General features: G+C 45.2%; 1 protein-coding gene across 1 annotated transcript in view; it reads left to right on the forward strand.

Annotated features, from left to right (window-relative positions):
- TRAF3IP1 (TRAF3 interacting protein 1) overlaps positions 1-12,480 on the forward strand; it is a 32,162-nt gene that overhangs the window by 16,512 nt on the left and 3,170 nt on the right. The window contains exons 11-15 of the mRNA XM_015413942.1: positions 3,669-3,752; positions 5,637-5,764; positions 8,303-8,326; positions 9,059-9,132; positions 9,942-10,165. Of these exons, the coding sequence (XP_015269428.1) occupies positions 3,669-3,752; positions 5,637-5,764; positions 8,303-8,326; positions 9,059-9,132; positions 9,942-10,165 (534 nt within the window). The remainder of the gene's footprint in view (positions 1-3,668; positions 3,753-5,636; positions 5,765-8,302; positions 8,327-9,058; positions 9,133-9,941; positions 10,166-12,480) is intronic.

Raw genomic sequence — 12,480 nt, forward strand, 5'->3', positions numbered from 1 at the left:
GGGGGGGGGCAACAGTGGGAGGGTTGCTAGTGTCCTGGCCCCACTGCTGGATCTCCTGATGGCGCCTGGTATTTTTGGCCACTGTGTGACAGAGTGTTGGACTGGATGGGCCTTTGGCCTGATCCAACATTGGCTTCTCTTATGTTCTTAAGAGATGGGAATTTAGCATTCTAGTGTCCTGGCCCCACTGCTGGACCTCCTGATGGCGCCTGGTATTTTTGGCCACTGTGTGACAGAGTGTTGGACTGGATGGGCCTTTGGCCTGATCCAACATTGGCTTCTCTTATGTTCTTAAGAGATGGGAATTTAGCTTGGGACAGAGTGCTTATCTCCGGGTCCTGGTGTACAAGCCAGGCCAAATGTGAAGTAGATGATGCATTGGTAACAGAGAGGTACGATTCCTTTGCTGCCGTTACCTTTGCTGCCGGCAGGCCTTCAGACGGAATCTGCAGTATACTGTCAAGGCTGACGTGCCTCGGTTTGAGAGATTTGTCCCCCCGCCGCTGGGACCCCGGAACCAGCCCTTCTGTGATAATATAGCCAAGTTTTTGGGAGGGTTTTTTTTTGGTATTTTTTAATATGGGGCATGTGTGTGCGCGTGCGTCTCTTGACAGAAACCTTCTGCAGCATGGTGTTCAAATTGCAGTGCTTTAATTGTCAGTTTCGTCAGTCGCAGAGTAAATGTCAGCTCCTGAACTGATAAGCAGTCATGGTGCCTGATAAGAGAGGTCATTTTTTAATCCCGTTGTGTCTTTGATAACCGTTGTGACAGAACCCCTGCAGTTCTCAGTTGCTTCAAAAGGTCACGGGCTGAATGCTGTCTTGTGAGCCATCTGAGTTCCTTCAGTTTTAATTTCTTTCTTACGCCATGACTTCCAGGCACAGGCATACACGCACAGAGAGAGACAAAAATGCAAAAATATATAAAAAAAGAAGAAGTGGAATCGGCTCTCCAACAAACGAGCTGTCTTGTGAGCCATCTGAGTTCCTTCAGTTTTAATTTCTTTCTTAGCTCCTTGTTTCCACTTTGTGCTTTTGCCATAAGCAGAACTATTCGCTTGTTGGTACATTACAGCTTTAAAATTCTGTCATTCAGGATCTGTGAGAGACTCGAAGTGCTGGAGAGGCTGTGGTCAAACCGGGTCTTTTTTTCACTGTTGGTGGACATGTCCAAAAGTACAAGGTTATTGGTCCTCTATAATATCTAAGTGGAGCTGCGGTGGCTCAAGTGGTTAAGACGCTGAACTGCAGGCTGTGGAAGGTCGGTAGTTCAGCAGTTCGAGACCCGAGTGTGCCGCATGACGGAGTGAGCTCCCGTCTCTAGTTCCAGCTCCTGCCAACCTAGCAGTTTGAAAGCAAGAAATTGCAAGTAGATAAATAGGTACCACTTTGGTGGGAAGGTAACAGCATTCCATGCGCCTTGGTGTTTAGTCATGCCGGCCACATGACTACGGAAACGTCTTCAGACAGTGCTGGCTCTTCGGCTTTGAAACGGAGATGAGCACCGCAACCCTAGAGTCGGATTTGACTGGCTTTCGAGCAAGGGAACCTTTACCTTTTTATAATATCTAAAACTGAGGAAATATTGGAGCTAAGCCTTCCTAAAACACCGGAAGCTATATTGTTAAACTTATGGAAAAATACTCATTTTACACCAATCTTATGAGAACTTATTTCATTAATGCTGATTGCTGCTAAAACACTATTAGCAAAACAGTGGAAAACAGACAAAGTTCCTACAATATATCAATGGTTGTTAAAACCGTGGGACATAGTGACGATGGACAAACCGGCCACACAACTATTAATGTCAGGAAACACAAATAAGAAAGGAATGCTTTGTGAAAAAATGGTTTCGATTTTTTCATTACATTAATAATAAGAAAGGTAACTATAGTGCCTTACCTGATAAGTATGTTGCTGATAAGTATATTGAATGTGTATTTTTTTATTGTTCTTGATAGTTGTTAATAGGAGAGAACTTTATTGTATTCTTCAGAAATGGCCATATGGATTTGTATATGTTTTAATTGCAAAAGTTAAAAATAAATATATAGAACTCCTTAAAGGCAGGTCAGAAGGGGAATGGGCTGCCCTGACTTGGATAGCCCAGGCAAGCCCGATCTCATCAGGTGTCGGAAGCTAAGCAGGGCCGACCCCAGCAAGTATTTGGATGGGAGCAATGTTCCCTCTAAGCTGTGGAGTCCTGCGAGCAAAAATTCTACTTGGTGAGCTACTGGCATTAAAGTTGTGAGCAAGCCATTTGGCTACTGCATGCATTAGTTTGCTCTGGAGCCATCCTTCCTGAGCTAAGACAAAAATGTGTGAGCCGGAGGCTAAAAAACTGTGAGCTAGCTCACACTAACTCAGCTTAGAGGGAACACTGGATGGGAGACCTTCAGAGAATACCAGGGCCGGGAGGCCTGAGGCAGGCGATCAAGCCGCTTCTCTGAATGTTCTCCATCCCCCAGTAGGAGTCGCTAGAGGTCGCCATGACTTCCAGGCACAGGCATACACAGAGAGAGAGAGACAAAAATGCAAAAATATCAAAACCCAAAGAAGTGGAATCGGCTCTCCAACAAACGTTTCCCCCCACGCACATCATGCTCCCCCTTGTCTGGGTAGAGGGCTTCTCCGTGCTCCCCCTTGCTTCATATAGGCGATCCCACTCACTCACCTTGTCAATTCCTGGGGGTCTTGACACTAACCTGTCAGGCTGCTGCCTTCTGCTCTGCCTGAGGCCCTTAAGGCCAGGCTAGCCACCACCAGTGTCCCCTCTAAGGTGAGTCATTGTGAGCTAGCTCATCATTTTTTAGCCTCTAGCTCACACCTTTTTGTCTTAGCTCAGGAAGGATGGCTCCAGAGCAAACTGATTTATGCAGTAGCCAAATCGCTCGCGCGCACAGCATTAATGCCCGTAGCTCACAAAGTGGAATATTTGCTCACAAGACTCCACAGCTTAGAGGGAGCATTGGCCACCACAGATGCATAGTTGAATACAGAAAACGAAAGGTCAGAGGGTAGAAAGAAAATGTTTCTGTTCAAGCCCACGACATCCAAAGCTGGCTCAGTACTTGCATCTACAGAGCAGAAATGTTCTCTCCCCATCCTTCCTCCCGGAATGGAATAATCCCCCCACCATTATTATGAATTACTGTCATCTTCTTCAGCTCTTCTGTGGTATCCTATCTCATGGAATTTAGTTTTACGATAAGGTTAAGTTATCAGGGGGAGATGTCCCTGTTTTCTTGCTATCATTTTGTGTTTTTTTTTTTAATGCTCTCTTGTAATGTCCACTTGTAATTTTTCCAGTCTTTTAACAACAGGTTTTTGCCTTCAAGAGAAATTAGTCCTCCACTAATGCTTCCCAGGTCCAACCCTTAAAGAGGGCTGGTTATAGAAGTCCAAAGGAGGCAAACTGCAAATTCTGGTTTTATTTTATGTGATCGTTCTGCATCCTTCTGGTTCTGGTGGAACCAACGGTTGTAACGTGTCAGATGTTTGTTGGTCAAACCCATATCCTGGTTCTGGTATCTGCATGTCAAAGTGTAGGTTAAACAGAGACATTTAGGCCTGGTTCTAATTCAGGAAAATAATAAAAAGTTGTTCTGGTTTTTGGTTTGAGTTGCTCTTTGTTAATAACCGACACCGTGTTTGCTTGTCTTCAGAAGATTGCCACGACCCAGCAGCGCAAGGCCGGCTCCGCCCCGGATAAAACGTCAAGAAAGTGCAGAGGTTCTACTGCCAGAAAGGTATGGACAGAATAAGAATTATTCCTAATACCGGTAGCGTTTATTCTCTGATTGCAAACGTAGCCCAGTTCACATTGTTCCAAACATAGTAATTTAGCAAAAGGACTGTCTTCCAAATCAGTCTAGGCTTTTTGTGACTCTGATCTGTTTGGGGTGGTATTTTGAAAACTCTTGCAACAGATAAAATCAACACGGGTATGTATTTTTTTTAACTTGGTTATAAAGTGAGAATTTGATGTTAAAGGGTAATGGAATTATCATAATTCTCACAGGTCATTAAGGTGATGCAAAATGTGACAGGTTTAAGATCCTAGAATTCTACTACAGACTTCAAAGAAAAGCTGCAAAAATCCTATGTCAATGAGAGTACTCCAGAGGGATCAGTCTTTCTCCAGAAGGACTTCTCATGACCTGACTGATGTGAAAATAGAGTTCTTTCAGGTTTCTGAGAATGGAGGCTGGTTGTTGTCCGACTCAGATAGGCGTTGGAGATGTAACTTGCCAAGACCCAGTTTGACACATGGGTTCTGGGTATGTGTGATTGTCGTGCCACATTTATTTAATTTATTTTATTGGATTTGTATCCCATCCTCCCCGCATAGTGGGCTCAGGGTGGGTTCCAGCAGATACAGTAAACAATATAGAATACACAAAGAATAAAAATACAATTAAAAACCTTAATAAAACACGACAACATTCCTATGATGAAGATTCTGGTCAAAGCCTCACAGATGCAGTCTGTTTTGAGTTTGGGTCCCTAGATGGTGATACCGATATGACCCACTGAGGGGGAGGCCTAATAGAGGAAAGGGGGGGGGACGCCAGCTGCCCTAACAAAAAGCCTGGTGGAAGAGCCCCGTCTTCCACGATCTCATATGGGAGCTCATTCCACCAGGTATAGGTGATTAGAGATTATTAGACACAATTTTGCCCTAGAATGTTCACTGGAACTTATTCCACTCGTCTCAGTATTGGGGTACTTGCCTCTCCCTTGGAACCTTTTGAAAAAGGCTCTGGATCTTACAAGGCTTGGCAACAGCGAAATGAATAACTCTTTCAAACAATAATTCTTCAGAAGTGGAAGGCAGCGATTACACTAAACATTGATATGTGGACTGAAACAATGTTAGACCAGCGGGAGACACAAAGGCAAGGCCTTAGAACTTGGAAGGGAAGCTGGGAGTCCTCCTGACCCTCCCAGTGGGCAATTCCTACGAATGTCAGGGGGCGATCCAGGGCTATTTTTGGGCAGGAACGCACAGGAACGGAGTTCCGGCTGGCTCCCAAGTTGACCACGCCTAGCAGGAACTCATTAGCATAATAGGTCACACCCAACAGCAGAAACTCATTAGGATTGGCTACATTAGGGGTGTGTGGCCTAACGTGCAAAGGAGTTCCTGCTACAAAAAAGCCCTGGGTTTTGACAGCAAACAAGGTAAACAGAATAACAAGCAAAAGGTGGGTGTGGCTGGATAAGCACACTTCTGGTAACATGGGGGTGCGGCCTAATGTGGTAATGAGCTGTGCTGTCAGGGGTGTGGACTAATATGCTAATGAGTTCCTGCTGTTGGGTGTGGCCTATTATGCTAATGAGTTCCTGCTGGGCTTTTTCTACAAAAAGAGCCCTGGATAGCAGTTAAACAGAGAGAGAGAGAAAAGCCCCTCCAGGTGTTGGGAAAACCCAGGTGGGCAGGCTGGAACAGGACCTGCAGGCCAGAGCAGGACTGTTCTGACACAGGTTGGGGGTTTTTTTTGGGGGGGGGATTTGGAAGAGTCTGAGTTTGATCCCTATTTTTTGATCGGCAGCAGTACTCTGCTTCTCCCTTGGATGGTGGTCCGTCTTAACCTTCCTGAATCATATTTCTGTCTTGGCTTCCCCCCCAGGAATGGCAGTGCCAGAATAGTCTCAAACGTCATTATAGATAAAAAGGAGGAAGAGGAGGAGGAAGATGACCAATTTGTGGTGGAAGCAGCATCGGAGGTGCCTGAAATGACAGAAATGGCAACGGTTGGTTGTTGAACGTCCTTGTTCAAATGAGAACTGAAAGTTAATTTTTAGTAGGATTCGTTGTTTTGCTTCCTCTCCCTCCAGAGAGGGTTCCAGTAACCTTGCTTCAGACTTCATTATTGGAGGCAGGATAGTGAATGCGGGCAGCCATCTGGAGATGGAAACCCCTGCCAGCTCTGTTTAGTTGGAGAAGTGAGAAGTAAGTATTGCCATAGAAAAGGTGTGGTTAGAGGACTCTTGAAGGCAGCCTAATATCTTTTGCTTTCAGGTTCATAGCTCACCCCTTCCAGTCATGCCAGCAAATATAGACTTTCTCAGTTCCTCAGGGCCTGCAAGACGGAGCTCTTCCGCCAGGCCTTTTAAGTAGGAGCCGCCGCCACCACTATTCCACCTCCGCCTCCTGTGCACTGTCGTATTACCATCATGATTGTTTGGTCCCTACGGGGGGAGCGAGGTGCCTGGGCACGGATTGGATGATAAGATCTCAGGGAGTTGCTATGGAGGTTAAGATCTACCCACCTTGGTTAAATCTGTATTGCAAATTCGTTACTGTATTTTATTGTAATTTATTGTTTTTTAATTATGTGTTTATTGTTGTAACCTTGGCACATGGTGCCCTTGTCAGCTGCCCTGAGCCTTCGGGGTAGGGCGGGATATAAATAAAATAAATAAATGAGAAACACAGTGTAAGAGCTAAATGCACAACACCAGCACTGTGTAAAAAGGCTTTGCCAAACATCAGATGAATCTTATTGCACCATTCAATAGATGTATGTTATATAAACAACAACTTGTTTATTACTTCTTGAAAATGGCGGCTAATCAGCTCCGTAAATGTACATACAGTGTTGCAACCAACCATATACTATGAAAACGTCATAGGAAAAGCAGCCCAACAGCTTAGCAGCAGTTTCACAAAAGGCTTCAGATTTCAAATAGCAGACCCATAGCCCTGAAGTCTTGGATCCGCTGTAGAACTCTGCAGCTAGAGACCCGGCCAACTTGGCAACCAGAAAAGGTGCCCAAAGGTCCTCATTTCAGCTGTAGCCTTTATCACAAGCCAAAGCACTACTTCAGGTAGCAGGAGAAAAACTTCACAAAGTCGGCACAAAATCTCTTGTCAATTTTAAGGCACATATCACGCCATTAATGTTTAAGCATCAGACAGCAGTCCTTCAGCGTTTAATTACTGTCAAGCGAATACGTATATGAATAATATACGAATACAGCTGAAACGAGGAAGCCGAGATTGTTGGGCTTCAAGGCTATGGATCTGCTATTTGTCATCTGAAGCCTTTTGGGTTGAAGAAGTGAACTCGGGCTGAAGAACAAGGGTTGGTACCGTTGCATGGACCTGAGACGTGAGGGAGAATGTATTTCTTATGTAGGACTGCCAGCCACCAGGTGGTAGCTGGAGATCTTTTGGGATCACAACCAGTATTCCCTCTAAGCTGAGTTAGTGTGAGTTGGCTCACCATTTCTTAGCCTCCAGCTTGCACATTTTTGTCCAAACTCAGGAAGGAGGGCTCCAGAGCAAACCAATTTATGCAGTACCCAAATCGCTCGCTCACAACTTCAATGCCAGTAGCTCACAAAGTAGAATTTTTGCTCACAAGACTCCACAGCTTAGAGGGATCATTGATCACAACTGATCTCCAGGCGACAGAGACCAGTTCCCCTGGAGAAAATGGCCGTTTTGGGAAGGTGGGCTCTCTATGGCCTTGTATCCCATTGAAGTCCCTCCCCCTCTCCAAACTGTGCCCTCCCCGGGCTCTGTCTCTAAATCTCCAGGAATTTTCTAACTCTGAGCCGGCGACCCTGAAATTAAGGCAGTAGCTTTCACTTACAATTTCCATCGTTTTTGGAACATGAAAGAAATTGCAGGTGCCTTTAACTCTTCTCTTTAAATAGAGGTTTGTCGTAAAATATAGGAAACGTGGATATTTCCAAAGTTCCATGGTTGTCCAGGCTTCATATCCACCACCTGTCTGGGTGCAAAGGTGGCACTGAAATATTTTTAAGTAAAGTAAATAAAAGCTCGGTAACAAACCTTATGGTCTCTGATAGAACTTGGACAACAGAGATCCCTTTGGTTTGAAATGAAGGGAACACAGTCGTAATATACATCAGGCCTGTCCTCTGTATGTGATCTGCTACTCAGGTTTTTGGTGGCGGGAAGTGCCATCAGGTCGCAGACGACTTATGGCGACCCTTGGTTGAGTTTTCAAAGCAAGAGATGTTCAGAGGTGGTGTGCCATTGCCTGCCTCTGCCTCGCGACCCTGGTATTCTTTTGGTGGTCTCCCTTCCAAATACCAACCAGGGTCAACCCTGCTTAGCTTCCGACAAAACCAGGCTCACCTGGGCTATCCATGTCAGGGCAATCAGCCTTCTGATGACCCTTTATAGAGCAGAGAGAGCACTCACTGCTGACTCCAGTTTATTATTGAGAATTTACTACCTTAGGAACATGCCGACTGTTTAATCACAGTAATTTAAAGCTTCCTTGTATCTCCTTTGCTGCTACACAGGAAGTGACGGTAGAGTTGGAAGGGGATGAGAAACATGGTAAGTGAGTTGCTGGATTAGTATTTTTCCCCTTTGCCATTCATCATTGTATAAAACGAATTCCAGAAGGAAATATTTACGACAATCTCATCTCCCCCCCCCCTTCCCCACCTTCCTCTGTCTCTGCCTTTTCCTGCACAATGTCCCTCAACCTGACCACTGCTCACATTCTAACTCCATTCCGTCCTCTGCCTCTTTCATAGCATTCTGTTGAGTACGGACCCTGCTTCTTGTTCTCCTTTTCCTGCGGTACCCTGAGCAGATTTCTAACACATGGCACATTTCTTTCTTTTCCCACCTGCTGAATGTTCTTGCACTTAATGAAAAGTTGGCATGCTCTTTGTAGGTAAAAAAGTGGGAAGGACTTCGTTGACGATGGTGTTGGATAGTTGATACCTGGAAGGGAGCATTGTCTAAAATTGGGGGTCCCCAGCGTTTTTAACCCGCGGGCACCTTTAGAAGTTTAAGAGTATGGTGGGTGCAGCCACAAAATGGCTGCTGCAGGAGGAGAAGCCGACCACAGAATGGCTGCCACAGCTTGCCTTATTCTTTAGCGGCCACAGCAATGTCATACCGACTTCAGAAAGGGTCACTCTGTGGGTTTCAGGAAGGGTATTTTGCCACAGTCTGGTGTTCAGGAGGAAACTGTTTGTGTCACCAAGAATTGTTTCAGTATGTTAGCTTAAGAACTTTTAGTCTTTTTCTACTTAAACTAATTTCAGTCTCCAACAGGTGGGCTTGTCAAAAGAATACTGGAAACGAAGAAAGACTATGAACAGTCACAGGTCCTGAAATCTGCTGAGAAGGTAAAACTCTTTAATTCAGAGGATTGTCATTTCAGCGTTTTCTGTGCAGCTCCATTATCTCATTGTTGCACAGTTACGTATCCTGCAAAGTAAAACTTAACATAAAGGTAAAGGCTTCCTTTGCTTGAAAGCCAGTCGAATCTGACGCTAGGGGGCGGTGCTCATCTCAGTTTCCAAGCTGAAGAGCCAGCGTTGTCCGAAGACTTTTCCGAGGCTCATGGAATGCTGTTACATACTTGATGACAATTTGGCCAATGTTTTCAGAACCCTTTTATCAAAGCGCCTGCCCCGAGGTGCCTCTGTAAATAGAAGAAGAGATTGGATTTATACCCCGCCCTTCACTACCCGAAGGCCGTGTTTCTCTGCTTCTCTCTTGTGTCTGCTGTCACACCACATCATTTCTTGTGAAAGAAATTCATGAATGATTTGGCACTTGTACTTCATGCAAATCAAACATGGAAGGCAGGCATGCTTGTTCAATACAGTTTTCAATTTCAAAGATTTACAAATATGTTTAGAACAGTGTGTCTGAGAGATTTTCGTCATTATGGATTTGGGAGGGGGGGATCGTTTCTGAGCCCAGCAGAAGTTTTTCAATGACAGAATTATGGTAGGATGAGAAATTGCGACTAAACCGCTTTTTCTTTGTAGAGGTCTTTCTTTATAAGTTTGGCATTTCATGCCGCTTCCACTGCCGTTTCTTGAACACGTGCCTTTTTATTGCGTTATTTTGTTTTGAAAACATTCCTCGTGTTCAGTTCACCCCTTAACGGCGCATGCCTTTTCTTCATTTTTATTTAAACCATTAGGAGAAGCCGCTTTTGTACGAATCGGCAAGGCGAAAAGAAAAGGATCTGGTATCAAAAGAGGTAGAGAAGTTCTGTGGCTCCATTCAGGCACTTTGTCGGAGCGCTCTGCCTCTTGGGAAACTCATGGATTATATTCAGGAAGATATGGATGCCATAAAGAATGAGTGCCAGATGTGGAAGAATGAAAACAAGCAGCTTACAGAAGCCCTGCAGAAGGAACAAAGGTGAGTATATTGAGAACTGCCATGTGAAACGCTGGTGATTCCAAAGTAATCTGCGTGCGTGTGTGTGTGTGTGTGTTAAGTGCTGTCAAGTCGCTTCAGACATATGGGGACCCTGCGAATTAATGACCTCTGGGATTTCCTACCGCTAACAGCCTTGCTCAGGTCGTGCAGAGTGAGGGCTGTGGTTTCTTTTATGGAGTCAATCCATCTCACGTTGGGTCTTCCTCTTTTCCAGTGTGGTGTAGTAGTTAAGAATGGTGGACTTTAATCTGGGAGAACTGGGTTTGATTCCCCACTCCTCCATGTGAAGCCAGCTGCATGACCTTGGGTCAGTCACAGTTCTCTCAGAGCTGTTCTCTCAAGAGCAGTTCTCTCAGAGCTCTCTCAGCCCCACCTCCCTCACAGGCTGTCTGTTGTGGGGAGAGGAAGGGAAAGGAGATTGTAAGCCGCTCTGAGATTCTGAGTGAAGGGCGGGGTAGGAATCCTCCTTCCACTTCTTCCTGCCTTCAACTTTTCCTATTGTTATTGTCTTCTCTTCTCATAATGTGACCAAAGTACGAGAGCCTCAATTTAGTCATTTTAGCATCTAGGGAGAGTTCAGGCTTGATTTGATCTAGAACCCACTTATTTCTCTCTTTGGCGATCCACAGTATCCGTAAAACTCTTACAAGTCAAGTTTGAATTAATAGGGTTTTTTAAAAAATCAGAGTCCTTGGGAGGACAGTGGATGTGCCGAGCGGCAGGGGGGAAATGGGAAGCGTCTTCCAAAAAAAGAGATCCTGTACCCTTGCGGAAGAATGTGGGAGAGAGGGAGGCCCATGGTTTCCTACTGAAGCGGTACGAGGGAAATACATGCGCATCTGCAAGCCGCTGGGGAACTCCCTAGTAGGCCAGGCAGTCCCACACACATCAATGCCTCCCGGGAACATGTCAGAGTCATCAGCAGAAGGCATGACTGACGCAAGTAAATGTTTGCTCCTCTCCAGGCTAATGGAAAGCTCTCAGGCTTCTGATCCAAGACATCAGGAAGCGGGGCAACGTTGCCCTCAAAGCGGCACAATATCAGGCGGGGTCAGAATCATGTATTTATCATTTCAAAATATTTATATTCCATTACCTCTGCAAAAATACCCCCAAACCAGTGTTCCCGCTAAGCTGAGTTAGTGTGAGCTAGCTCACAGTTTTTTAGCCTCCAGCTCACATATTGTTGTCTTAGCTCAGGGAGGATGGCTTCAGAGCCAACTCATTGATGCAGGAGCCAAATTGCTTGCTCACAACGTTAATGTCAGGAGCTCACAAAGTAGAATTTTTGCTCACAAGACTCCACAGCTTAGAGGGAACATTGCGGCCCAAACCGTGAAGTGGTTTGCAACAATACCATTAAAAATGCACACGAGTAAAATGTATAGGTTGTTAATATCCTGCATTAAGTTTAAAACAGTTCAAAATAGCACCAAATACTAATACAGTTTTACATCATTGAAACAGAGCAGGGGATAGCTAAAATAATTCCGTTGCCTTAAAAGGCGACAGCCAGAAACCAGAGCTCCAAAGTATCAAATAACATAATTTGAAAGTATAAAATAACATAATTTGCATGTTTGTCTGCCAAATTATATGGCTTTTTAATTTCCCCCCAATACATAAGCTACCTAGTGTAAGGAATACTCAGAGGATTTCCTCTGGGTATTTGCATTTCCTTTAATGGGAACTCCTTAGTGTCTGTGCATTGCATAAATGTACCTGCCCAAAGCCCCAATTTGTAACAGTCTAAAATTAGGTTTTGAGGCATGAAATCCCTCCCCAAACAAACCAACCAACCATGGGCCACCCTTGGGTATCAGAGCTTGAAAGGATAAGAACATAACAGAAGCCAATGTTGGATCAGGCCAATGGCCCATCCAGTCCAACACTCTATGTTACACAGTGGCCAAAACCCAGGTGTCACCAGGAGGTCCACCAGGAGGGATGCTTCCTTTGGCAGTACTATGCTCTGTGCTCTTGTTGCTTGACTACACCTGTGCTCACCATCAGGTTGGTCAAGTTGCTGAGGTTTCCCTCATTGGTGTGATGCACGGAGACCACAAAGGAGAATTTGCAGCTAAATAACTTTTTCTCCAGTGGTCCCAGGATTGGGGCAGTCTGTACCTCTTGGAGAAACTCCTCCCTGTAGGCAGGTAAGGTCACTGCAGGGGGAGGGGCTTCTCCCTCACCTTCCAGTTTTCCAGCCCTGCCTCAAGGCAGGCGGAAGCTGTTCTGAGTGCTCTGCTCAGAGTGCTGCAATTCTCTTCTCTTGTTGTTTTGTCTTTTCTCTC

This window comes from Gekko japonicus, unplaced genomic scaffold (genome assembly GCF_001447785.1).
Source record: "Gekko japonicus isolate JY-2015 unplaced genomic scaffold, Gekko_japonicus_V1.1 scaffold1875, whole genome shotgun sequence".
Taxonomy (NCBI): Eukaryota; Metazoa; Chordata; class Lepidosauria; order Squamata; family Gekkonidae; genus Gekko; species Gekko japonicus.